This window comes from Lontra canadensis, unplaced genomic scaffold (genome assembly GCF_010015895.1).
Source record: "Lontra canadensis isolate GAN:19392208 unplaced genomic scaffold, GSC_riverotter_1.0 scaffold173, whole genome shotgun sequence".
Taxonomy (NCBI): domain Eukaryota; kingdom Metazoa; phylum Chordata; class Mammalia; order Carnivora; family Mustelidae; genus Lontra; species Lontra canadensis.
Genome location: NW_022631167.1, coordinates 1,719,316 through 1,745,583, shown reverse-complemented (window position 1 = coordinate 1,745,583; position 26,268 = coordinate 1,719,316). Strand labels below are relative to the sequence as shown.

Here is a 26,268-nt window from a genome sequence, read left to right as displayed (position 1 = left end):
TCGACAGGGAAGGATGAGAAGCGGGTGTCTGAGGGGTAACCCTGAGCGATTCTGCAAACAGGGTGACTGTGGGAAGGTTTTGTGCCCGTATCCAGCAAGAACCTAAACAGACAATGAGGTACGTTTGGGTGGCTCAGTGGGTAAAGCATCTGACTCTTGATTTCAGGCTAGGTCATGATCTTGGGGTCATGAGATTAAGCCCTGCATCAGGCTCTACACTCAACATGGAGTCCGCTTGAGAGTCTCTCCCTTCCTCTCCCCCTGCCTCTCCCCTTCCCCCACACTGCTCACACACATGTTCTCTCTCTTTCTCTAAATAAAATCTTAAATAAAAATGACAATGAAATAAAATTTAACATTTAAATTAAGTTACTAGTATTTATTAACTATTTACTATGTGTTAGGCGCTAACCTGAACACTTAATATATGTACTCTCTTATTTCATTCCCTAACCACCCTATAAGGTAGACACAATTATTATCACCTACTTTACAGATAAACAAGCCGTGGCTCAAAAGGATTAAATCACCCACCCAAGGGCACATAGCTAACTTGGGGCAGACCTCGGACCTGAACCCAGGCACTGCAACTTTCAAGACCACAGTGGTCTTAGGACACCTGGGTGGCTGGGTCGGTTAAGCATCTGCCTTCAGCTCAGGTCATGATCCCAGAGTCCTGGAATCAAGTCCCATGTCAGGCTCCTTGTTTAGTGGGGAGCCTATTTCTCCCTCTCCCTCTGCCTGCCACTCCCCATGCTTGTGTGCACATGCTCCATCTCTGACAAAAATAAATAAATAAAATCTTAAAAAAAATAAAGGGGCCACAGTGCTCTTTAACCAGTGAAGTGCTTCTTAGAATATCTGGCTTCTTCAGAAGAAAAGATTCTGAAAGAGAACTCAGAAAACCTGGATTCTGCTCCAGTTCTTTTTTTTTTTTAAGATTTTATTTATTTATTCAACAGAGAAAGACACAGCAAGAGAGGGAACACAAGCAGGGGGAGTGGGAGAGGGAGAAGCAGGCTTCCCGATGAGCAGGGAGCCCAATGTGGGGCTCGATCTCAGGACCCTGGGATCATGACCTGAGCTGAAGGCAGACTCTTAACGCCTCAGCCACCCAGGCGCACCTGCACCAGTTCTGTCCCTACCTTACTGGCCCTACCAGAGAAATCCTGAATGAATCCTCCCAGCTTTCTGAACCTCAGCTGGCCTACCTGGAAAATGAGAGATAAGGCAGAAGCAGCAATAGCAAGGGGGGGGTGTACGTGTCTCCCCTCTGTTAGCACACACCAGACATTACTGATCAACGACAGCAGACACTCACTGAGCCCAGGTGAAGACATGTGTATGCTCTACCCTGTGTCAGACAAATGCTACCTACCGAATGGAGTCAGCGGATGAAATGTGCTTGCTGTCCCAGAGCTAGACTATTCCTAAGGGGTCTTCTGACTCTCAAAATCCACAACTGTGTTACTGGGGCTCTAAAGTCAAAACCCTCATTCTAGCCCCATTGCAACTAGACCGCTGTCCCTACACCTCAATCTTCCTTCTGCAAAATGGACATTAGGTTACACGTGGCCAAATCTACTTCTTTCTCCCATCTTCAGATGAACGATGCTCCAAGCCAATGCCTGATCTGTGTTACACAGAATGGATCTGCTCTCAATGCGTCCTGCCAGGCACCTTTCCTCTGCTTTTCTAAGAGAGTCTGATAAAGGGGGGATCCAAAGCCATCATAGGATGATATGATAGGATGAAGAGGTACAGTTTCCTTTGCATTAAGAACTGTGTCTCCAGAAATTTCCAGCTAAAATGCAAATATGCCCTCAAGATGATAATACAAGAAATTATCTGTCATTGTCACCTTGGCAGGAGTTTCTTTACCTGTTTTTCCAGCCTCAGAAACTGAGAGCAGAATTCTATGGAAAGGGATAGGTTCCAAATATAGGTTCTGTTTCAGAGAAGGCCATCCTAAAAAGAAAGTTGTAGGAGGGGGCATTTAGGGAGGGCAGCTGCTAGTGGCTGAGAAGGCTTAATGAATAAAACATGCATCACAGCTGCCAAGGATACTTGCATTTTAATAGGAAACAGTTTTAGGCCAAAGGAATTAATCTCTAATGGTGGAATTATAAGCATCAGCAATGATTTAGGGGGTATTAAGCAAAGAAAGTTGCTCTAGCATCCCTGAAATCCCAACAAATGAGCTGATGTGAGTGTGCAAGCCCTCAGCAAACAGTGAATATGCTGCAAATTTAAGGGATTAATAATATTGGCAACTTGTAAGTCTGCCTGCCAGTGAGCAGCCTGCCACCACACAGACAAATCCAGATGCCCATAGGAGCCCAGGACATGCACTCTTTGGTCTGGAAAGCATCCATTTGGGAACCTAGTTGCCAGAAAAACTGAAGAGAACCCTTCCCTCCATCTGCCCCTTAATCACACACACTGAGAAGATGCATAATTAATTTGTTCTCAACAGTTGCTCTGTGGCTAGAAGAGCGAGGGCATTTCTGGAATGGCAATTACAGACAAGAAAAACAAATGTTAGGCCACAAGCAGAATAACATATCCAGCCAGCCTGCTTCCCCTCCCTTCCCTGCCATCCCCGTTCAGGCCATGCCTTGGGTGGGGGACAGGAGTCCTCTTCATTTCCTCACAGCCTGGAGACCTTGGGGACCGGTAGTAAGGAAGAGAAACCAAAATCCTCAAAGATACGGGAAGGAAGCCTCACTCTAACCTCAGAAAGAGGGAACAGGCACAAAGTTCAGGTGCACCATGAGGGTCAATGGGAGGGGCATTTGGGGGACAGCATAACACTTATAGGAATAAGACAAAATTAAAGAATTCTTAGGGGTGCCTGTGTGGTTCGGTCAGTTAAGCATCCAACTCTTGGTTTCAGCTCAGGACACAATCTCAGGGTCATGAGATTCAGCCCCATGTTGGGCTCCACACCGGACGTGGAGTCTGCTTAAGATTCTCTCTCCCTCTCCCTCTGCCCCACCCGCCACCCCTCCCTCTCTAAAAAAATAATAATAAATTTAAAAAAAATAAAGAATTCTTGCTGATTTCATTCATTGTGATAATGATGGGAACACTTAGAAAACCTCAACTGTTAGAGATACACACAGAAATTACAGGTGAGATGGCATGATTTCTGTAATTTAAAACTCTTCAGCAGAAAAAGAAAATGAAAGAATGATAGCACCATATTTTTTTTAGACTTTTTTTTAAGTAGGCTCCACTCCCAGGGTGGGGAGCCAGCATGGAACCCAGCGTGGGGCTTGAACTCATGACCCTGAGATCAAGACCTGAGCTGAGATCAAGAGTAGGATGCTTAACTGACTGAGCCACCCAGGTGCCCCTATAGCAACATATTTTAGATCTAGTGTCAGAGTTCATCATATTTTCTAATTTTTAATTCATCTGAATTTTTATATAGTTTTTTTTTTTTTAAGATTCAAAGACAGATGCTATCCTGCTATTCTCAACCCTTCACTGTGTGGCCTAGGAGCCCTGTGTTCTTGGCCCAAGCCAACCTCTCCTGCCTCACTTTACACCACATGTTCTGTCAATCACTTTACTCCATCCTACTGTCCTCCATTCAGGGCCTTGAATAAAACAGGCTCATTCCCATCTCAGGGCCCTTAGGCTTGATATTTCCCCTTCCCAGGGCACACTGGGCCCACTCTTGGAAGCGCCCCACGCTGGCAGTTTAATGTGAAAGACAGAATAATGCCTGCTCCCCAGCAAAAATGTCCACACCCTAATCCCTAAAACATGGGACAATGTTACCCTATGTGACAAAGGGGAACTCGGGATGCAGATGAAATTAAGGTTGCTAATCTTGAGATCTTGTGATCAAGAGATGATCTCAGATTACTAGGTGGGCCCAGTGTAATTTTAAGGGTTCTTTTGAGTAGAAGAGGGAACCAGAAAAGAACCAGAGGGCTGGCAGCATGAGAAGGACTTGGCCAAATGTTGCCAACTTTGAAGGTGGAGAATGGGTGCCATGAACCAAGGAATGCAGGTGGAAAAGACCAGGACGTGAGTTCCCCCTCTAGAGTCTCCAGAAGGAACACACAGCCCTGCTGACATATTCATTTCAGTCCAGTGAGAAGCAATTCAACTTCTGACCTCTAGAACTGTTAATGAATCAGTCAGTATTTTAAGCCACGAAGTTTGTGATAAATTTGTTATAGCAGCAATAGGAAACTAATACAGTCACTGCCTTAAAATTCTTAATTTTATCTTTGAATTTATGTTTTGCAAAGGAAGCCAGATGAGACAAAGGAGCACACACCAGGGGATTCGGCTCATGCACAGCCCTACCTCCCCAGTGAGTTCTCAGCTGCCCACTGCCCACTCCACCCCCAGAGCCCTGGCTCTACCCAGTTTCCCTACCTTCACCCCCAGCCGGCTGCTCTCCACCCAGAGTGGCAATCAGATCACACTGGTGGGAGAGATCTGCATTTTGTCACTGCCCTCCATCCCCGCTGGGGGCCTGAGTGCAAGCCCAGGCAGGGCAGAGTCATACACAGGTCAGGTGGTAACCCTCCCCATTCTAGACTAGCATCAGCTTCAACAGGAGACTCAGCAGGGACCCCTCCCCCACCCCCAATCCAGATCCTGAGCACATCCCAGCACCGAGGCTGCAACCTCTTGGGAACTGCCCAGCGACTGTGGCTTGGGGCTGTAAGGCCACAGGAAGAGGAGACTAATATCCCCAACCCGAGCCAGAACCCAACAGTTTCATTTTGCACTGAGTCCTGTAAATTATACAGCCCTGCCTCATCTGCTAACAAAATTCTCCCAGCTCTTCCCCATGCCATTCTTTCATCACTTCTCAGTTTCAGCTACAAAACCCCACATCAGAGAGCCCTTCCCCAGCCCTGCTTCAGTCACTTTTTATCCTATGACCACAGTTTCTCTCTCCTAGAGCACTCAGCAACAGCTGACATGATCTCATTTGCCTATCTCACTGATTCACTAAAAAGAGCTCACTGTGTGCCAAGCCCTGTTCTAAGTGCTGAGGGTGAGCAAGCAGGGAAGACACACACCTGCCCTTCTGAAAAGGATGTTCTCATGAGTTCCACTGATTGTTAATTATCTCTTACCCTTCAAGAATAGACTGCCATACACCCAGCACCTGGCACAGTGCCCGACCGATAGCAGGTGCTCAATTAAAATTTGCTACACAATTGGAGCACATGGATGGCTTAGTGGGTTGAGCATCCGATTCCTTTTTTTTTTTTTAAGATTAATGTTAGAGAGAGAAAGAAAGAGAGAGAGCAGAGGGAGGGATAGAGAGAGAAGTAGAGGGAGAGAATCTCAAGCAGACTACCCACTGAGCATGCAGCCCCAAGGCAGCTCCATCCCAGGACCCTGAGATCATGACCTGAGCCAAACCCAAGAGTCAGAGGCTTAAATGACTGAGCCAGCCAGGTACCCTAGAGCATCCAACTGTTGACATTGGCTCAGGTCATGATCTCAGGATCATAGGATGGAGTCCCAGTCAAGCTCCATGGAGCCTGCTTAAGATTCTCTCTCTCTCCATTTGACCCTTCCCCCCAAGCTCATGCACACACACATGTTCTCTCTCTCTCTCTTTAAAAAATAAAAATAAAAACTTTGCTTGAATTTGTATGAATAGTGAGTGGCTTGGGCACTCTGCAGGGTGACCAGGCAGAGAACAGAGACATCCCTCTTCATCCTACAGAGTGTGGGCCATGAGGATCCGGGGTGGGGGAGGGGCAGTGCCCCAGTCCCTGAACCACGTTGCCTGAAAATAGCCTCACAGATGTCCCGCCATTACCAGTCAACAGTTTATCTGTATATTTAAGTGAAGTTATTCTGCTAATTGGACATATGTCTTACGGTTCTACAAGGAAAAGTCTATTAAAAAGTCTTGCTGTAACAGGCAAGAGCTTTGAGGGTAGTTTTATTCAGGGACAGGAAGGGAGCTGAGTGGATTTTAATTTGGTAGAAAATAGCTGCTTGGGGCCAAGACGGTGAGAAGCGGGAAATCAAGAACAGGCTATTAGATTATTAGTGCAGTTAACAAGCATCTCCATCAACCTTATGGCTGCAGACTGCCTTCCACCAAGTTTATTAGTTATATCATGGCTTTCCATCTACCCCTGCTTTTCCAATGAGTCCCATTTGGGTGACGTGGACACTGAGGCAGAAGTGCATCCCACCCAAGCCAGTATGAGTTGGGCCTCACAGCCCCTGTGGCCTCACCTCCTGAGCACAGGAAGGTGTGGGAATTGTGGAGTCAGAGATAAACAGCCCAAAGGGTTTCAGGAGAGATGGCAGAGGGCTGAGAGGGTGGGAGAGAGGGCGAGGAAAACTCTGGTTTGTCACAGCTTGACAAATGCTCAAACTCCCTTGAGGAAATCCATTCCTCTGCTGCTGGCCTAGAGGAGCCCTAGAAGTTCATCCGGTTCAGATGAGAGAGCCAGGAGGCACCCAATTATAGACAAGGGCTCAGGAGCCACCTGATTTGCAATTAAATCAAAGACCTTGTGGTGGGTTGAATGGCGGCATCCAAAAAGGTATGCCCTTGTCTTAACCCCACTAGACTTGAGACTGTGACCTTATTTGGAAAAAAAGGATCTCTGTACATGGAACTAAGGTAAGAATCTTGAGATGAGATCACTCTGGATTGCCCGGATAGGCCCTAAACCTAAGAGATTCTGGCTGATACTAAACAAGTATCCTTCCAAGCAAGAAAAGACAGCGGCAGAGACTGGAATGACACACTCAAAAGGCATGTCTGAAGCCACCAGAAGGAGCATGGCCCCACTGGCACCGTGATTCTGGACTTCTGGTCTCCAGAACTGTGAGACAATACATTTCTGTTGTCATTGGCCACCCAATTTGTGACGATTTCTTACAGAGATTACAGGAAGCTAATACACCTGCTTACTAGCCGTAGACCCTTGGACAAATCACTTAATCTGTGCCTCCATTTCTTCGTCTGTAAAATGGGGGTAGATACCTCAGATTGTCATGAAGTTAAAGGAGATAATACAGAGAGAACCCTTAGTGCTGTGCCTGTCCCATGCTGCTCGGCCACTTGTTCTTAGCCTCAGAATCCCACCTGGAGAACTCATTAAAAGTAAGGTTTCCCAGGCCTCAAACCAGAATCACTGAAAATAGAACTTTGGAGAATAGAGTCTAGGGACCTGCACTTTATAAGGTCCTCAGGTGTCCCTGATCATCTGAGAGCCATTCCCACCTCCGTGAGAGCCAGCCAGAATCTCTTCTGTTTCTGGAAAGCTACCCTTCCAGATAGATTTCCCTGCCATCCTTGGTAACCCATTGCAGTAGAAAACCACTTTAGCAGTAAGGAAGTCCGAGCTTATGCCGTCCCTTGTCACGTAGCATCACCCCACTTCTTGGTACCGCAGTGAGCAGAGGGAGAAACAGCGAGGATGTGGTGGAAGCACCCAATCCAGGGCAGGAAAGGAAACTGTGCGGGGGGGTTTCAGTGGGAAAAGCAATAAAGCAGAGAGAAGCCCAGCCATGGTTAGTCTGGATGGAGTCTGAGATGGGCAAGGACAGTGTCTCCAGCTGGCACTTCTCCAGCTCCTGCTCCCTTAGGTGGAGGCTAACCCTCAACACAGCTTCATCTCTGGGGAGCAGTACTCGCTGGCCTCCTCCACCCACCCCACAGGAACCAGGTAGTAGGAACAGTTGGCGAGTGGCTCTGTGGCAGCAAGAAGCCAGCCTTGTGTGTCCAGGCAGCCTGGGTGGACAAGAAAGCTACAGATACATGCAAACATGTAACTAAGGCCATAATTGCACTGACCAGTATGGAGGGATGCCTAGCAAATGGCAATGGCCTCCCATCACCAGAAACACAAGGCTTTTGGTTTTATTTCAGCTGTGGCCTCTGGAAAGAGATCACTGCTTCTGAGCAACGGCAAATACCATCTCATCAGGCAACTGCAAGTTCAAAACAGCCCCAGGAAATACGCACGGTGAGCTAGGAGAGGAGAAGAGCTAGGAAGAGAGTGGCCAAACCCAGTAGGGGAAAGACCACAGCAATAGTAGGCACAAGCCAGAGTTCGGCCCAGCATCTGCAATCTGTTGGTACAGTCTTGTTTCTCCCGGGGCAACCCGGTACCGGTGATGGCATGCAAAAAGATGGTAGGAGAGGCGATTTCCAGTACCTGGACACTTCCTTTTTTTTTTTTTTTAAGGTTTTATTTTTTTGACAAACAGAGACACAGCGAGAAAGGGAACACAAGTAGGGGGATTGGGAGAGCGAGAAGCAGGATTCCTGCTGAGGAGGGAGCCCGATAAGGAGCTCAATCCCAGAACCCTGGGATCATGACCTGAGCCGAAGTCAAATGCTTAATGCCTGAGCCACCCAGGGACCCCCCCCAGGACACTTATTTGCATATGCAGACCCCCCCAAAAAAAAGACAGCTAGTCTATCAAGCCTGCAATCTTGCTTAGAACAAAACCAAGTAAAGGAAAAAGTCAATAGGATGAAAAATAGCATACAAATACATGAATAGTTGGTTTCCAAGAAGTACATGGGAATGATAACTAATGAATTCAAGATAGTGCTTGCTTCTGATTTTGTAGGAGGAAAGTTGGAATAAGGGGAGTACCCCAGTGGCTACAATTGTATGGGTAAGGGATTATTTCAGATATAGTGCAATGAGAAGAGTGATCACTAAATTATTTCTTATATGTTTCTTTAGATCTTATGTATTTCACCTTTTTTTAAATTTCATGTTGTTGTTGTTTTTTTCTAAATACAAGGGATATGCCAGTCCATAGGTCACTGATACATCTAGAACAACCAAGAAGCCAACATGAGGGAGGCCTGGGTGGCTCAGTCAGTTAAACAGCTACCTTCGGCTCAGGTCATGATCCCAGGGTCCTGGGATCGAGTCCCACATTGGGTTCCTTGCTCAGTGGGAAGCCTGCTTCTCTCTCTCTCTGCCGCTGCCTGCCACTCTGCCTGCTTGTGCTCTCTCACTCTCTTTCTCTCTCTAACAAATAAATAAAATCTTAAAACAAAAAAAGAAAAGAAGACAACATGACAGGCACATGGCCTGCTTGGGAACACAGACAATCCACTGCACACCGAGCGCAATCTCCCAGGAGAAGCCCGAGTGATGCCATTTTCCTCCAGGGTCCCCATGGATGGAAGCAGTCCCACTAAGTCTCTCCCCAGACCACACTAAGGCCCAAGTTGGTACTCCTCCAGAACTCACCCCAAATCGGGGCCACCATGCAAAGTTGTGCAGGTTTACAACACAGTGCTCAAAAGGGTTTGGGTACAAAGCTAAAAAGGAGGCCCTGGGTGCCATTGCAGACTCTGTCTCCCTTTTCCACAGGCCTGGTCCTTACGTGACCCAAGCAGAGCACATTAAATGCAGCTCATGCTCCTGCAAAAATTATTGCAAACTCCGAGAAAGCCAGTCACCAAGACAGCAAGGATTCCATTTCTCTCCTTCGCTTCTGTGCACAATACTTTCAGACAAAATGTTCCGGGATGAGAAGCGAAAGCAGCAAAAGGGGGCCTGAGGGACAGGGTACATGAAAACTCACCCAAAAGCTTGCACACTGGGTTGACAGATGGTGCACATGCAAAGGAAGGGCAGCACAATTAGATCTAACCATAAGAGAGGAGGCCTTCCCAGGTACACACCCCATCACCCTCTACGCTGGGTTAGGAGCCCCTCCCATGCAAGGCTCCTGCCCCCCTCACACCCCCCACTTCTTGGCTGGGAGTCAGCTGCTGTCAGGAGCCAGAGGGGGAATGAAGACAAATCGATCCTTCTGCAATGGGTGATTTCACACCTGCTTCCCCCTGCTGGACTACAGCAGCTGGAGGGCAGGGGTCAAGTCTTATTTCCCTTCATATCCTCTGAGGCTGGGCCTCACGCAAGACCTGGCACAGAGCAGGCTCAGTTAAAGTTTGTTAAAATAACAGATGGGTGGAAGAACAGTGAAGACATGCTGTGGTGTGGCCAGGACAGTCCCCAGGTTTCAGAAAATATTCCTGAAGAGCAACACACGGCTACAGTTCCTCTTAATGGGCAACAAGAACCTTACAGTGCTTTTTGATTTAGCACACCTTCACTAAGCAGGTGGCATGGTTATCCTCAACTCTTGACAGTTGTTCAGTAGCTTAAGGGTTGAAACACTTTCCCAAAGCGAAGAGCTAGCATCCACCAGTTCCTTTGGAGGGTCCATACTTCCCCCCCACTGGGAAATGCAAATCCTAAATCTTTGTTGGATTAACTCTCTCGGTGGTTGATTAAATATAAAAAGGAATTCCCTGGGGCGCCTGGGTGGCTCAGCTGGTGAAGCGTCTGCCTCCAGCTTAGGTCATGATCCCAAGGTCCTGGGATCAAGCCCCATGTTGAGCCCCATGTTGGGGGTCTCTGCTTGATGGGGGGCCTACTTCTCTATCTCCCTCTGCCTGCCGCTCCCCCTGCATATGCACTCTCTCTCTGTCATATAAATAAATAAATAAATAAAATCTTTAAAAAAACAAAAAAAAAGATGACTCCTGGAAGGAGATTCTATTGCCCTTCCTCCTCCTCTCTTGTGTTTCCCGAACCCAGACCAGCAGGACAACAGCCTCAGGGCTCACACCAGCATGGATGGACTCAGGGGAGAAACAACCCATTGGGGAAGATCTGGATGTCCAAGTCCAAACCCAAGATCTGCCACAAAACTGAAGGAGGCTTGGGGTATCTGGGTAGCTCAGTCAGTTAAGCACCCAACTCTCAATCTCAGCTCAGGTCTCGATCTCAGGGTTGTGAGTTAAAGTCCTGCACTGGGCTCCACACTGGGTATGGAGACTACTTAAAAGGGGGCCAAGATGGCGGTGGAGTAGGAGACTGAAATGACATCAAGGCCCAGGAGTTCACCTAGATAGTTATCAAACCATTCCGAACACCTACAAACTCAACAGGAGATAGAAGAGAAGAGGAGCAGCAATTCTAGGAACAGAAAATCAACCACCTTCTGAAAGGTAGGACTTGCGGAGAAGTGAATCCGAAGCAACGGGAAGACAGACCCCAGGGGAAGGGGCCAGCTCATGGCAAGTGGTAGAGCAATGGAGCACAAAAATAGAACTCTTAGAAGTCTGCTCTACTGAGGGACATCGCTCCAGAGCTAAGCAGGGGTGGAGCCCTCGCGGGGACAGTGTGGGCTCAGTTCCCACAGGGTCACAGAAAGACCGGGGGTGCCTGAGTGTGGCAGAGCCCCCAGGTATTGGAGCAGGAAAGCCGACTACAGAGACGGAGCCAAGGAGTAAGCTTTCAGATCGTGGTTACCTTAAACCATGATCCAAGGCACAGTCACGCCACCGCTCTCTGAGCAGAGACCCCACAAGTGGCAGATCCGGAGAGACCCCCTCCTTCTTCCTCCAGGACAAGTGGCACAGGAACACACAGCAGGAATCTGCTGGGTTTGGAGACTCCAAATGGGGCCCCGAGTCAGAAACAGAAACACTCAGTCACAGGCCAGGTGAACAAAGAGCGCAGCTGGAGACCAGGGAGACGGGAGGGATTGGCTGCTTATCTCTGAGGGTGCACTGAGGACTGTGGACCCGAGCTCTCAGATTCTCTAGGCCAAAGATTGGGAGGCCGCCATCTTCATTCATGTCCTCCAAAGCTCTGCGGAAAGCATTCAGGGAACAAAAGCTCCCAGAGCGAATCCGAGCAGATTACGTAGCCTGGCCCCTGGCAAGGGTGGTGTAATTCCACCTCGGGCAAACACATTTGAGAATGACTGCAACAGGCCCCTCCCCAAGAAGAAAAGCAAGAACATCCAGCCAAGACCAAGTTCGCCGATCAATAAGAACTGTGGAACTCCAGAGCTAGGGGAACACAACACAGAATTCACTGCTTTTTTCCAATAATTCTTTAGACTTTGAAGGTTACGTTTTTAAATTTTATTTTATTTCTCTTTTCCTATTTTATTTGATGTTTCTTCTTTCCTATCTTAACCTATTTTAACTATTTTATCTTATCAATATCTTTTTAAAAATTTTTTTTAATTTTCACTTTTATAGTCATATCCTATCCCTTTATTGTATTTAACCATATTTTTTGTATACATATAAGTTTTTCTTTCTTTAAAATTTTGGGATACAGTTTCCTCTAAAAGACCAACATATACCCTAAATCTAGCATTCTACTCTCCAGCCTGATCACATTCTCTTTTTTTTTTTTAACTAACTTCTTATCTTATCAATTTCTTTTTAAAAATCTGCTTAAATTTTCATGTTTACAGCCATATTCTATCTCTTCATTGTGTTTACTCTTATTGATATATATATATTTTTTTTTCTTTCTTTAAAATTTTGGAAGACCATTTCTTCTAATAGACCAAAATACATCCAAAATCGAGTGTGTGGCTCTGTTCTATTCACCAGTCTAATACATATATATACTTTTTTTTTCTTTATTCCCCTTTCCTTCTACCCCTGGTTTTGGGTCTCTTATGATTTGGTTAGCATATATTTTTCTGGGATCTTTGACACATTTTTAGTATTTTACTTTCTCGTTCATATATTCTTATCTGGATAAAATGACAAGGCAGAAAAACTTACCACAAAAAAAAAAAAAAGAACAAGAGGCAGTACCAATGGCTGGGAACCTAATCAACATGGACATTGGTAATATGTCAGAACTAGAGTTCAGAATGATGATTCTCAAGGTGCTAGCTAGGCTCAAAAAAGGGCAGGAAGATACTAGAGAAACCTTTCTAGAGAAATAAAATCTCTTTCTGAAGAAATAAAAGAACTAAAATCTAACAAAGCTGAAATCAAAAAAGCTATTAATGAGGTACAATAAAAAATGGAGGCTCTTACTGCTAAGATAAATGCAGCAGAAGAGAGAATTAGTGATATAGAAGACCAAATGACAGAGAATAAAGAAGCTGAGCAAAAGAGAGACAAACAACTACTGGACCACGAGGGGAGAATTCGAAAAATAAGTGATACCATAAGACAAAACAATATTAGAATAATTGGGATTCCAGAAGAAAAAGAGAGAGAGGGGCAGAAGATATATGGGCGAGAATTAAAGTAGAGAATTTCCCTAGTATGGCAAAGGGAACAAGCATCAAGATCCAGGAGGAACAGAGAACACCCCTCAAAATCAATAAAAATAGGTCCACATCCCATCATCTAATAGCAAAACTTACAAGTCTTAGTGACAAAGAGAAAATCCTGAAAGCAGCTCAGGAAAAGAAGTCTGTAACATACGATGGCAAAAATATTAGATTGGCAGCGGACTTATCCACATAGACCTGGCAAGCCAGAAAGAACTGGCATGATATATTCAGAGCACTAAATGAGAAAAACATGCAGCCAAGAATACTATACCCAGCTATGCTATCATTGAAAATAGAAGGAGAGATAAAAAGCTTCCAGGACAAACAAAAACTAAAAGAATTTGTAAATACCAAACCAGACCCACAGGAAATATTGAAAGGGGTCCTCTAAGCAAAGAGAGAGCCTAAAAGTAGTAGACCAGAAAGGAACAGAAACAATATACAATAACAGTCACCATACAGGCAATACAATGGAACTAAATTAATATCTTTCAATACTTACCCTGAATGTAAATGGGCTAAATGACCCAATCAAAAGACACAGGGTATCAGAATGGATTAAAAAACAAGACCCATCAATATGTTGTCTACAAGAAACTCATTCTATTTTTTTTTTAAGATTTAATTTATTTATTTGACAGAGATCACAAGCAGTCGGAAAGGCAGGCAGAGAGAGGGGGAAGCAGGACCCCGGCTGAGCAGAGAGTCTGATGCAGGGCTTGATCCCAAGACCTTGACATCATGACCTGAGCCAAAGGCAGAGGCTAAACTCACTGAGCCACCCAGCCACCCCAAGAAACTCATTTTAGACCCAAAGAATCCCCAGATTTAAAGTGAGGGGGTGGAAAACCATTGACCATGCTAATGGACATCAAAAGAAAGCTGAGGTAACAATCCTTATATCAATAAATTAGGTTTTAAGCCAAAGACTATAAAAAGAGATGAGGAAGGACACTATATCATACTCAAAGGGTCTGTTCAAACAAAAAGATCTAACAATTTCAAATATCTATGTCCCTAACATAGGAGCAGCAAACTATATAAAACAATTAATAACAAAATCAAAGAAACACATCGACAATAGTACAATAATAGTAGAGAACTTTAACACCCCCATCACTGAAATGGACAGATCATCCAAGCAAAAGATCAACAAGGAAATCAAAGCCTTAAATGACACACTGGACCAGATGGACGTCACAGATATATTCAGAACATTCCATCCCAAAGCAACAGAATACACATTCTTCTCTAGTGCACATGGAACATTCTCCAGAATAGATCACATCCTGGGTCACAAATCAGGTCTCAAACAGTACCAAAACATTGGGGTCATTCACTGCATATTGTCAGACCACAATGCTTTTAAACTAGAACTCAATCACAAGAGGAAAGTTGGAAAGAATTCAAATACATGGAGGCTAAAGAGCATCCTACTAAAGAACGAATGGGTCAACCAAGAAATTAAAGAAGAATTGAAAAAAATTCATGGAAACAAACAATAATGAAAACACAACTGTTCAAAATCTGTGGAACCCAGCAAAGGTGGTCCTGAGAGGAAAGTATATACCCATACAAGCCTTTCTCAAGAAACAAGAAAGGTCTCAAATACACAACCTAACCCTACACCTAAAGGAGCTAAAGAAAGAACAGCAAAGAAAGCCTAAACCCAGCAGAAGAGAAATAATTAAGATTAGAGCAGAAATCAATGAAATGGAAACCAAAAGAACAGTAGAACAGATCAATGAAATTAGGAGCTGGTTCTCTGAAAGAATTAATAAGATTGATAAAACCCTGGCCAGACTTATCAAAAAAGAAAAGAGAAAGGACCCAAATAAATAAAATCATGAATGAAAGAGGAGAGATCACAACCAACACCAAAGAAATACAAACAATTATAAAAACATATTATGAGCAACTATATGCCAGCAAGTTGGACAATCTGGAAGAAATAGATGTATTCCCAGAGATTATAAACTACCAAAACTGAACCAGGAAGAAACAGGAAACCTGAACAGACCCATAATCGTAAGGAGATTGAAGCAGTCATCAAAAATCTCCCAACAAACAAGAGCCCAGAGCCAGACAACTTCCCAGGGGAATTCTACCAAACATTGAAAGAAGAATTAATACCTATTCTTCTGAAACATTTCCAAAAAATACAAATGGAAGGAAAACTTCCAAACTCATTTTATGAGGCCAGCATTACCTTGATCCCAAAACCAGACAAAGACCACAACAAAAAAGAGAATTATAGAGCACTTGATGAATTTGACCATCAAGGAATTGACCAATTCCTTGATGAATACAGACACGAAAATTCTCACCAAAATACTAGCGAACAGGATGCAACAGTATACTCAAAGGATTATTCCCCATGACCGGGTGGGATTTATTCCCAGGCTACAAGGTTGGTTCAACACCTGCAAATCAATCAATGTGATACAATATATTAATAAAAGAAAGAACAAGAACCATATGATATTCTTAATAGATGCCGAAAAAGCCTTTGACAAAGGACAGCATCCCTTCCTGATCAAAACTCTTCAAAGTGTAGGCATAGAGGGTACATACCTCAATATCATCAAAGCCATCTATGAAAAACCCACAGCAAATATCATTCTCAATGGGGAATAACTGAAGTCTTTTCCCCTAACGTCAGGAATGTGGCAGGGATGTCCACTATCACCACTGCTATTCAACATAGAACTAGAAGTTCTAGCCTCAGCAATCAGACAACAAAAAGATATAAAAGCTATCTGAACCAGTAAAGAAGAAGTCAAAGTCTCACTCTTTACAGATGATATGATACTTTCTGTGGAAAACCCAAAAGACTCCACTCCAAAACTGCTAGAACTCATACAGGAATTCAGTAAAGTGTCAGGATATAAAATCAATGCACAGAAATCAGTTGCATTTCTTTACACCAACAAGACAGAATAAAGAGAAATTAAGGAGTCAATCCCATTTACAATGGCACCCAAAACCAGAAGATACCTAGGAATAAACCTAACCAAAGAAACAAAGAATCTGTAGTCAGAAAACTATACTCAGGAAGGAAATTGAGGAAGACACAAAGAAATGGAAAAACGTTTCATGCTCATGGATTGGAAGAACAAGTATTGTGAAAATGTCTATGCTACCTAAAGCAATCCACACATTTATGCAATCCCTACCAAAATACCGTCTCAATATTTTCAAAGAAATGGAACAAATAATCCTAAAATTTATATGGAACCAGAAAAGACCTTAAATAGCCAGAGGAACATTGAAAAAAAAAAGCTAAAGTTGGTGGCATCACAATTCCTGACTTCAAGCTCTATTCCAAAGCTGTCATCATCAAGACAATATGGTACCGGCACAAAAACAGACACATAGATCAATGGGACAGAATAGAGAGCCCAGAAATAGACCCTCACCTCTACAGTCAACTAATCTTTGACAAAGCAGGAAAGAATGTCCAATGGAAAAAAGACAGTCTCTTCAACAAATGGTGTTGGGAAAATTGGACAGCCACATGCAGAAGAATAAAACTGGACCATTTCCTTACACTACACACAAAAATAGACTCAAAATGGATGAAAGACTTCAATGTGAAACAGAAATCCATCAAAATCCCTGAGGTAAACATAGGCAGCAACCTCTTCAACCTCAGCTGCAGCAACTTCTTCCTAGAAACATCTCCAAAGGCAAGGGAAGCAAGGGCAAAAATGAACTATTGGGACTTCATCAAGATCAAAAGCTTTTGCACAACAAAGGAAACAGTCAACAAAACCAAAAGACAACTGACAGAATGGGAGAAGATATTTGCAAATGACATCTCAGATAAAGGGCTAGTATCCAAAAATCTATGAAGAATTTACCAAACTCAACACCCAAAGAACAAATAATCCAATCAAGAAATGGGCAGAGGACATGAACAGACATTTCTGCAAAGAAGACATCCAGATGGCCAACAGACACATGAAAAAGTGTTCAGCATTACTCGGCATCAGGGTAATACAAATCAAAACCACAATGAGGTACCACCTCACACCAGTCAGAATGGCTTAAATTAACAAGTTAGGATACAACCGATGTTGGTGAGGATGTGGAGAAAGGGGAACCCTCCTACACTGTTGGTGGGAATGCAAGCTGGTGCAGCCACTCTAGAAAACAGCATGGAGGTTCCTCAAAAAGTTAAAAAAAAGAGCTACCCTACGACCCAGCAATTGCACTACTGGGTATTTACCCTAAAGATACAAATGTAGGATCTGAAGGGGCACGTGCACCTGAACGTTTATAGCAGCAATGTCCACAACAGCCAAACTATGGAAAGAACCTAGATGTCCATCAACAGATGAATGGATAAAGAGATGTGGTATATATACACAATGGAATACTATGCAACCATCAAAAGAAATGAATTCTTGCCATTTGCAAAGACATGGATGGAACTAGAGGGTATTACACTGAGTGAAATAAGTCAATCAGAGAAAGATGATGATCATATGATATGCCTTATATGAGAAATTTGAGAGACAGGGTGGGGGGTTTGGCAGGTAGGGAAGGAAAAAAATGAAACAGGATGGGATCGGAAGGGAGACAAACCATTAGAGACTGTTAATCTCACAAAACAAACTGAGGGTTGCTGGGGGGAGGGTAAAAAGAGAGTGGTTGGGTTATGGACATTGGGGAGGGTATGTGATATGGTGAGTGCTGTGAAATATATAAGGCTGACGATTCACAGACCTATACCCCTGGAGCAATAAAACATTATATGTTAATAAAAATAATTAATTAAAAAATAAAATAAAATCTATAAAGAAAAAAAATCCCAACACCCCTATAGACCTCCAGTTTCATCTGTACATTAGAAGCCTGAGCTAGCTGGTGCCAAAGAGGTGTTTCTGAAGGTCAATAGCATTAATATAAAAAGAGTCATCACCCCACCTCAGTTCCTTATTCTACTCCTCTAATCAATATCCTTTTCCCCAAAAACACCCTACCATATGCCATGGTTCTAAAGGTTGACAATCGATGACCCTTCTCTCTAAATGCAGATTTCAGTAATGTTGAAATTGTTACACATACTCAAGCCATAAGTAGCCCATGTCCCTAAACAAGGTCAGGTATAAACATCAGCAGAATTTAATGGGCACAAACAGTTCTTATAACAAAATTACCGCTGCTTCCCATGTGCAGGAGAGTACTGCAGGTGAACCTCCCATCTCTGTTTTATGGGAGCCCCATAGAGGTGTAATGTTCCTGATCTCTCTCTTCCCTCTTGCTCCCAATGGGAGGAGGAGTCACCAATCAGACTGGTGAGTTTGTGAGAAGAAACAGATCTTGCGTGCTCAGCCAATCGTGCTCAGCCCACTGCTGCCTCTCACCTCCCTTTTGGGATCAGCACAGTTCCACGGGACGCTGGTGCTCCACTCCTTCCTGCCCTAATAGGCAGCACCCCCCACCCCCGTGAGAGGCTTGCTCTGCCACATCTATGTTGTGTAGGTAAGTCTAGCAAATTCAGGGGTGAAGTACAACAAGCCCGCTGGCTCACAGGCCCAAGACACAAGCTCCAACTCAGCATTTATCAGTAATACAGCTGACATTCTGAGCTCTTCTTGGCAGACACCTGCATCTCCTTGGTTCTGCTTCTCAGACAGGAGGAGCAGAGTATTAATCACCACCTCTTCAAACCCAAGTAGTAAGGACTAGTGTGACTAATACGATGCACACACATACGGCTGACCGGACACATCTGACACCATAGGAGTCCCGCGACCTACTCAGAAACAAGCAATGGGATTCAACTCAAAAGCTTCCTGGTCACAGCAGCAGTTGAGAACCCTCCTATATTCGGATTCTGATTAAGAAAGGAAAAGGCACCCGCGATCTCTCTCTCTCTCTCTCCCTCCCTAGACACACTTTCTCTCTCTCATGCTTCTGCTCATCGTATGAGAGATTAGATGCTCAAAAAATTTTCAGTGACTGATGACTTTACACCAGGGCATTCTTATTCACTGAAGGCTTAACAAAACTTCACCCAAGAACTTGCCACGGCTCCCTACTACCTCTGGTATAAACCTTGGCCTCTCGTCCCTCTGTGACCTAGCTCTAATTCTCTTTGCCAGTATTCACCTTCACTCAGCCATACCCTAGTCCCTAGTATCACTGAACTGATGTTTCTTATAGACAAACCCCAAAATTTTACCCATCAACCTCAACCAAAATCACCTGTCCCCAGTGTTACACGTTTCAATCCCACCCACTTTCCAAACCCAGCTCAAATACCCCCTTAACTTATTCAGTCTCACCCAGATTGAGCCACTCCCTCTGCTCCTATATGCCTCAAAGGTCTTAACTATTTTGGGGTATACTAGTTGAACAAGTAAGTAAATATACTGTAGATAAAGAGAGGTGGGTTTCTCACTGTCAGAGAAATAAGTTATACATAAGGAATGGGAGAGAGCTAAAATTCTGTGACGTCAGATGGGAGTTGGAGATATCAGTATGAACTCATAGTTTCTTCATAGATAGGTGTGTGTATGCACGTGAGTATACACACATATATCTCCTAGCCTTGTCTCCCGGGAGGGCCTAGAAACAATGGCACTCCCATAGCAATGTACACATCTAGCCCCAACATCTTGGTTTCTAAATACCCTCTTCCAATAAAAAGAATCAAGGCTCCTTGGAGAAGTGATTGATTGATTCCAGGGCTACAGGAAGGAAAATACACGATGAGTCTGGGGATTAGAAAATTAAGATAGTGAGACACCTGAGTGACACAGCTGGTTGAGGGTCTGACTCTTAGTTTCTGTTCAGGTTGTGATCTCAGGCTTGTGAGATATAGCCCTGCACTGGGCTCCACGTTCGGCACGGAGCCTGCTTAGGATTCCCTCTCCCTCTCCTTGTGCCCCTTCTCCCATGTGTGCACCCATTCACTTGCTTGCACTCTTTCCCTCTCCCTCTAAAGTGAATAAATAAATCCTATTTAAAAAAAGAAGAAGAAGAAAGTTAAGATAGTGCTCAAAAAAGAATGGACACAGAAATCAACCTGAAGGAGTTCCCAATGGCCAAAATTAGAATAATTTGAACAATAAAAATAATGATGGTTTTGGATTATAACCCATAGAATAATATAAATATCCATGAGTTCATACTGATAAAAACAATTAAATAAACAACTGAAGGAGAAGGGACAGCTCTTCCTTACATGAAAATTCCAGTTAACAAATACAGAAATAAGGAAAATAGAAAATCGTTAACTTGTTCATTAAAATGATAAGGAGTCATTGAGGTAAAACTTGTGCCCCTGGATCTCCTCTCTGGCTGCATTAAATAATCCCCAATGTTTATTTAAACAAAGCTGCTCCTCTCTGTTCTACAAATTCAGCTGGGGCAAAGGCCACTGCCACCACTTTACAGATAGGATAGTACGGGTGTTTGGTGGTAGACCAGAAGCCTGGCAGACCAAAACCCTACAAGTCAACTCAGCACCATGCAAACCTCTCGTCACCCTGTTTAGGCCTTGGAATTTCTCGATTTCATTTCTTTCCTTAAATTACTAGACCTTCTGTGATTTATCAAAACCTTAACTGAGCTTCAAGATCCAGCATGCTTCTCTAATGGTCCCCAGTGTATCAGGATTCATTTGATTGCAAGTAACAGAAAACTGATCTCAAATCATCTGAAGCAAAAGGAGAATTTCCTGGTACATATAACTGGAAAGTCCACTGGGGCTTTAGGCTCAGCAAGATCTAGGGACTCAAATGACACTTCTCTCTACAATACTCCGTTCACAGACAGGCTTTCCCTTCATGGTGGCAAGATGGCTGCCAGCAGCTTTTAAGTCAATACCCTTTACTGGCAGCTAATGCAGCAGAAAAGGCAGTGTCCTATGCAGGACACCCCCAAAAGTCCTAATCAACACTGGCTCAAGTGCCCATCCCTGAATCAATCTCTAGGGCCAGAGGAATGAACTCCATCAATAGCCTAAGTCATGTGCCCACTCTTGGAGCTGAGGGTTGGGGTGAGCCTCCCTCAAACCCCGGGATGAGTACATAAGATATGGGTGAATCCCCAAAGGAAGTTTTAGATGCTACTACCCAAAACGTGAGCGGCTCTTGAGCTGAAAAATTAACATATGTCTACAATACCAGAATCCCTTGGTCAGAATCATCTTAGCCCTGCCTCCTCCAGCCCCATCCGGACATCTGTACCGGCCGTGACTTCCTCCTGCCTTGTGCACAGGCTGGTCCTCACCTGTTGCCTCTGGTTATAAGCATCCTGGACACCCAGAGTCTGGTTCTTCAAAGTACTGGGGCCTCAGCACACCCCCTCAGCTGCCCAGCAAAGTGCCACTGAGCCCCCAGAAAACACTCCTTGGCTTTGCTTCCCATCCCCCGCAACGTGAAGCTGAGTCACTGAGACACCAGGCGGCTGAGCACCAACCTTGAAAGTACTTCTCTAAGTCACTGTCTGTTGCTCTAGCATACTCCGGGACCAGGGGATGCTGGCTTGACAGTGAAATAATTATGTTTTACCCTTCTCTCATTCCTTTATCAGTCACGAAGACAAGAAGAGATAAGTGTTCCAACGGAAGAACACACTCCTGCAGTATTTGCTCCTGCTTTTCAGTGCCAGCGAGATCCCCTTCCCAGGCACAAGTCCCGGGGACCAGCCTCCAGCCCTATTATCTGTGTCAGCTACCCTCCTGTCAAAAAGCAGCCTGCATTTTCCTTCCTGCATCCTCCAATGCCGTCAACTTCCCCGGGGGGTTGGTGGTGCCTTACACGTGAGGGCCACTGCCTGCATGTCACCCATCCCCTGTCTGCTCTGCAGGGAGCTTGCCTCCCTGCCCAGCCTGCGCCTCTGTGCAGAATGTCACTCTGGTTGGCTCTAAGGCCTGCAGCACTGGTTAGATGGAGAAGAGGTGCGGGGAACAGCAGGGTGGGCACCGAGTCTCAGAGCCCAGGCTGTGAGATCTTCCGACACAAACTAACATTTCATCCATTCATTAGCTCAGCAAACCTTTATTCAGGACCTACTGTGTCCTGGGTACTGCTGTAGTTGCTGTAGACACAGAGACAAGTGTCTGTCCTCACGGAGCATCCTTCTTGCTAGACATCGGACTGATTTTGTTTGTAAAGATTTTATTTATTTATTTGGCAGGGAGGGAGAGTACAAGCAGGGGAAGCAGCAGACAGAGGGGGAGGGAGAAGCAGGCCTCCCACTAATCAAGGAGCCCAACTGGGGACTCGATCCCAAGACTCTGGGATCATGACCTGAGCAGAAGGCAGACACTTAACTGACTGAGCCACCCAGGCGCCCCAACATCTGACTGATTCCTGATACCTGCTTCACACTCACACTTCACAACACACAGTCTCAGATATTATCTATATAATCCCCAACATGTGGCAGAGACAACTGTAGTCTACAGACGAGGAGAATGGTAGCTCCAAAGGCTAAATGACCATCCCAAAGACAAAGCACAAATTCAGGTTTTTGGTGTGCAAACCTTGCACTCTTTCCAGGTCCCCTCCCAAGGAAGGACCTAGCCAGGTGCAACCTGAAACAGACATTAAGTCAACTCAGTCCTAGGCATCATCACTAGAGGCAGAAAATACAAAAGAGATGACCCCATCCCTGACCTAAAAGAATCTATAATGTAAAGTGAAAGGAAGACGTGTAAGCAGGTATCATCTGTGGTAGGAATAAAGAAGTCTGACTACATTCCAGTGAGAAGACGTCTCCAGAAGGACATATAGGACACGCTGATCACTTCCAGGCTGGAATTAGGGAGCCTGAGGCACAAGGACAGGAGGATCATTCTGCATGTCCAAATGTGACATACTTCGAGTTGCGTGCCATGTGGATCTACTTCCCATTAAATGATGCTTTGAGGATGCGATTGGCCTCATTCTACAGGGTAAATGATCTGCTTTCTTCAACAAGAAAATAGCTCCAAAAATAGGAGGGAAGGGAAATACTATAGATTTAAGAAGATTTTGGTTGATGTTTCCTAATGCAATACATGCTCCTCGTTTGGGTCCAGAACGTAATGCACCAACTTGAAAAAGACATTTTTTGGATTAGGGATATTTGAGTATAAACTAGCTATTAGAAGTTATTAAGGAAATATTGTTAATTTTGTTAGTTATAATGATGGTATGGAAATTTTTTTTGTTTTTTGGGGGTTCTGTTTTTAGATTATGTTTATTTATTTGATAAAGAGAGACACGAGAGAGGGAACACGAGATGCAAGAGGGGAGTGGGAGAGGGAGAAGCAGGCTTCCCGCCAGGCAGGGACCCTGATGCGGGGCTCAATCCCAGGATCCTGGGATCATAACCTGAGCTGAAGGCAGACACTTAACAACTGAGCCACCAGGAGCCCTTGGAAGTTTTTTTAAGGTACTTCTTTATTAGAGATACAGACTGAAGCATTTACAGATAAAATAATATGATGCCTGAAGTTTGCTTTTAAATATTTGAGCAAAAATAAATAAATGAATTAAAAATACATGAATGAATAAAGGGGCAAATGGATAATACAAGACTGACAAAATGTTGATCATGTCTGAAGCCGGATGACAATTCCATAAGGGTTCATTATACATTTCTCTCTACCCTTGTTAATGGTTGAAATTTCTATAATGAAAAGTTTAAATAAAAATTTTAAAATTAATTATCCCATCCACCAAGAATGATTGAGAAGGAAAACATCACAGAGGAGAGGTATTTGAGCTGAGGCCAAAAGGATGACTAGAAATTTTCTAAGGGGCCAAGGGCATTCCAGGCTGAGCAAAGATATACAGATCTATCCCAAACCTCTCCTTGGAGGAAAGAAAAGTATCTACACTTGACCCCAAATTCAACTTATATCCAAAAAAAGACACCATCTTGCTTGATGCCCCAACTCATCTAGCTGTAGCATCAAAATCAACCAACCTATTCCAAGCGAGGAAAGAGGGTGCGGGGTGGATGGCTCCCCTCAGAGGCCTAGCAAGGAGCCCCAGTGTAGCCTTGAGAGGACAGGAAAGCAATTAACCTCTTTCAGTTGGGTTTTGCCTGATTTGGAAGCCAACTGAGTTATCTCAGGAATAGAGCCTTCATCCCTCCTGAGTCATCCCAGACACCTTGTGCTCCCCAGAAACACACACCAGCCTTCCCGACAGTGCCTTGTCAATTAATGATCTCAGTACCATGGGATCCAGCTTGATGGCAGCTGAGCAGCCTAGCCCGTCAGCACAAAAACAACTCCAGTGAGGAGACGGTCCTCCCCTCCTTGCTCCCAAGCCCCCGTTGCCAATCCCCTCACAGCCCCCTGCCGACCCCCAGGTGCATGCAAGACGCTTGCTAGCTCTGCAGCTAAGCTACTTTAGGACTTACCCGGTCCTAGCCTGGCTCAGATGGGTCCCCCGGGCTCCTTACCTTGGATCGAAGCTGCAAGTACTCCTCGGAACCATAGGGGACACTCCTTAGGGAGGTGAGATAGTCGTAACTGATGACAGCTGTCTGTGAACCAAGGACAAGAAAGGCTTAGCGCCTGGGGCATCAAATATTGCTCCTCGCCAACCCACCCCTCCGATATCCTGCAGCTGCACACCCCTGACACAGGCAGTATGTCTAGAGAAGTAGACAACCCCTCCCCTAAGATGCTCCGCCCCCCAGATCTTACCCTGGCTGCCTTCTTCCTGACAATCAGGGCTCTGCACAAATGTCCCCTCTGCAGAGAGCCCAGTCTAAGGTTGCCCCACCTGCCAGCAACTCTCAATTACTTATCATAATGACATTATCATACCCAAAATTACCTTGCTCATTTTTTTCCTTGTATATGGACTATCCTCTCTGCTAGAATTTCAGCTCTATAAACATGGACCCTTGTCCTTCCCGTTCATCACTGTATCCCCAGCACCATCTTATTGTTCCAGACACAATGGTAAATGCTCAGTAAAGGCGAGCTGAATGAACGCTGTTGGATAAACTTAGCATCATAAATAAACATCGTTTTATATTTATGTTGCACTGAAAGCCTGAGTTTTGATTCTGGGACCCTTGGCCAAAAGTCCTGAAGAAGTCCCCATATCCACATCCCCATATCCATATCCCACGTCCTGAATCAGAGAATCACAGGTTTCCAGATATCACAGACATGGAGGAAGCTGGAGGCCTACCCAGGCCAAACATTTCCTTCTAGAACTGAGCAACTGAGGTCCCTAGAAGCTAAGGGACTTACAAGGTTGTTACCGAGAAAAGTCTATCCCCTTGTTTACACCCCCAAAGCTTTACTCCGCTCAACATAAAGGTGTTAAACACCAACCACAAGCAAGGGTTGGTCGTTGAACAAGGCACAAGGCCAATCAACCTGGCCTTTAAAGAAGGCACATCCTAGTGACTGGTGTGTAAAGCACTGGCAGATACCTTCCTTCCTCATTCCCAGCTACAGCTGGCCCTTGAACATGGGTTGGAACTGTACAGGTCCACTTACACATGGCTTTGGGGTTTTTCTGGTAAACTGCAGTACAGTACTGTAAATGTATTTTCTCTTCCTGATGATTTTCTTAATAACCTTTCCTTTTCTCTGGCTTACTTTATTGTAAGAATATATATGAAACATATAACATGCAAACAATGTGTTAACGAACTCTTCATGGTATCTGAAAGGCTTCTGGTCAACAGCTGGTCAAATATCAGTCCTGAAGGTTCTGGGGAGTCCAAAGTTGACTGCCTGGGAACTGACACCCTAACCCCCACATAGTTCAAGGGTTAACTGTATTCAAATCCCTAAGGTTCCATTAAAGCCTGCTTCCCTTAGGGCACTCATCCTGACTCCCAGCCTACAGGTCTCACTAATGTGTCTGAAGTCCCCTAGCAGTGGTCCCCTGAGTCACACACCTTGACCTAATCCATGGTTTTAGAGTGATTGTTTTTTGACCCACTCATGTGAGCACTCCTCAGTCATAAGATCCTTCAAAGCTGGGTCGAGGAGGGACAGTTCATTCTACCTCTCAAAGCACATAAGACAATGCTAGGCCGCCAAAAGGCTCTCAGTAAACACTCGGGAATCATTTTCTGTCCCGTGGCCTGTTTATCTATTTGTCCGTCTGGGTTCTATAACTAGCTCAGGAGAAGACTTCACAACACTGGGTATTAAGGAAACAATCAGACAACAACTCAAACAGAGCG

The 26,268-nt window shown here is 44.7% G+C and overlaps 1 protein-coding gene across 4 annotated transcripts in view; it reads right to left on the bottom strand.

The window, feature by feature from the left end:
* The window catches only part of ADCK1 (aarF domain containing kinase 1), a 120,209-nt gene that overhangs the window by 83,149 nt on the left and 10,792 nt on the right, over nucleotides 1–26,268 (bottom strand). For 3 of the 4 annotated variants that reach the window (XM_032846238.1, XM_032846236.1, XM_032846237.1), the window contains exon 3: nucleotides 24,514–24,597. In XM_032846238.1, the coding sequence (XP_032702129.1) occupies nucleotides 24,514–24,597 (84 nt within the window). Of the gene's footprint in view, nucleotides 1–564; nucleotides 572–4,641; nucleotides 4,647–24,513; nucleotides 24,598–26,268 lie in introns of those variants that run through there. The other variant, XM_032846239.1, reaches the window with a different exon arrangement.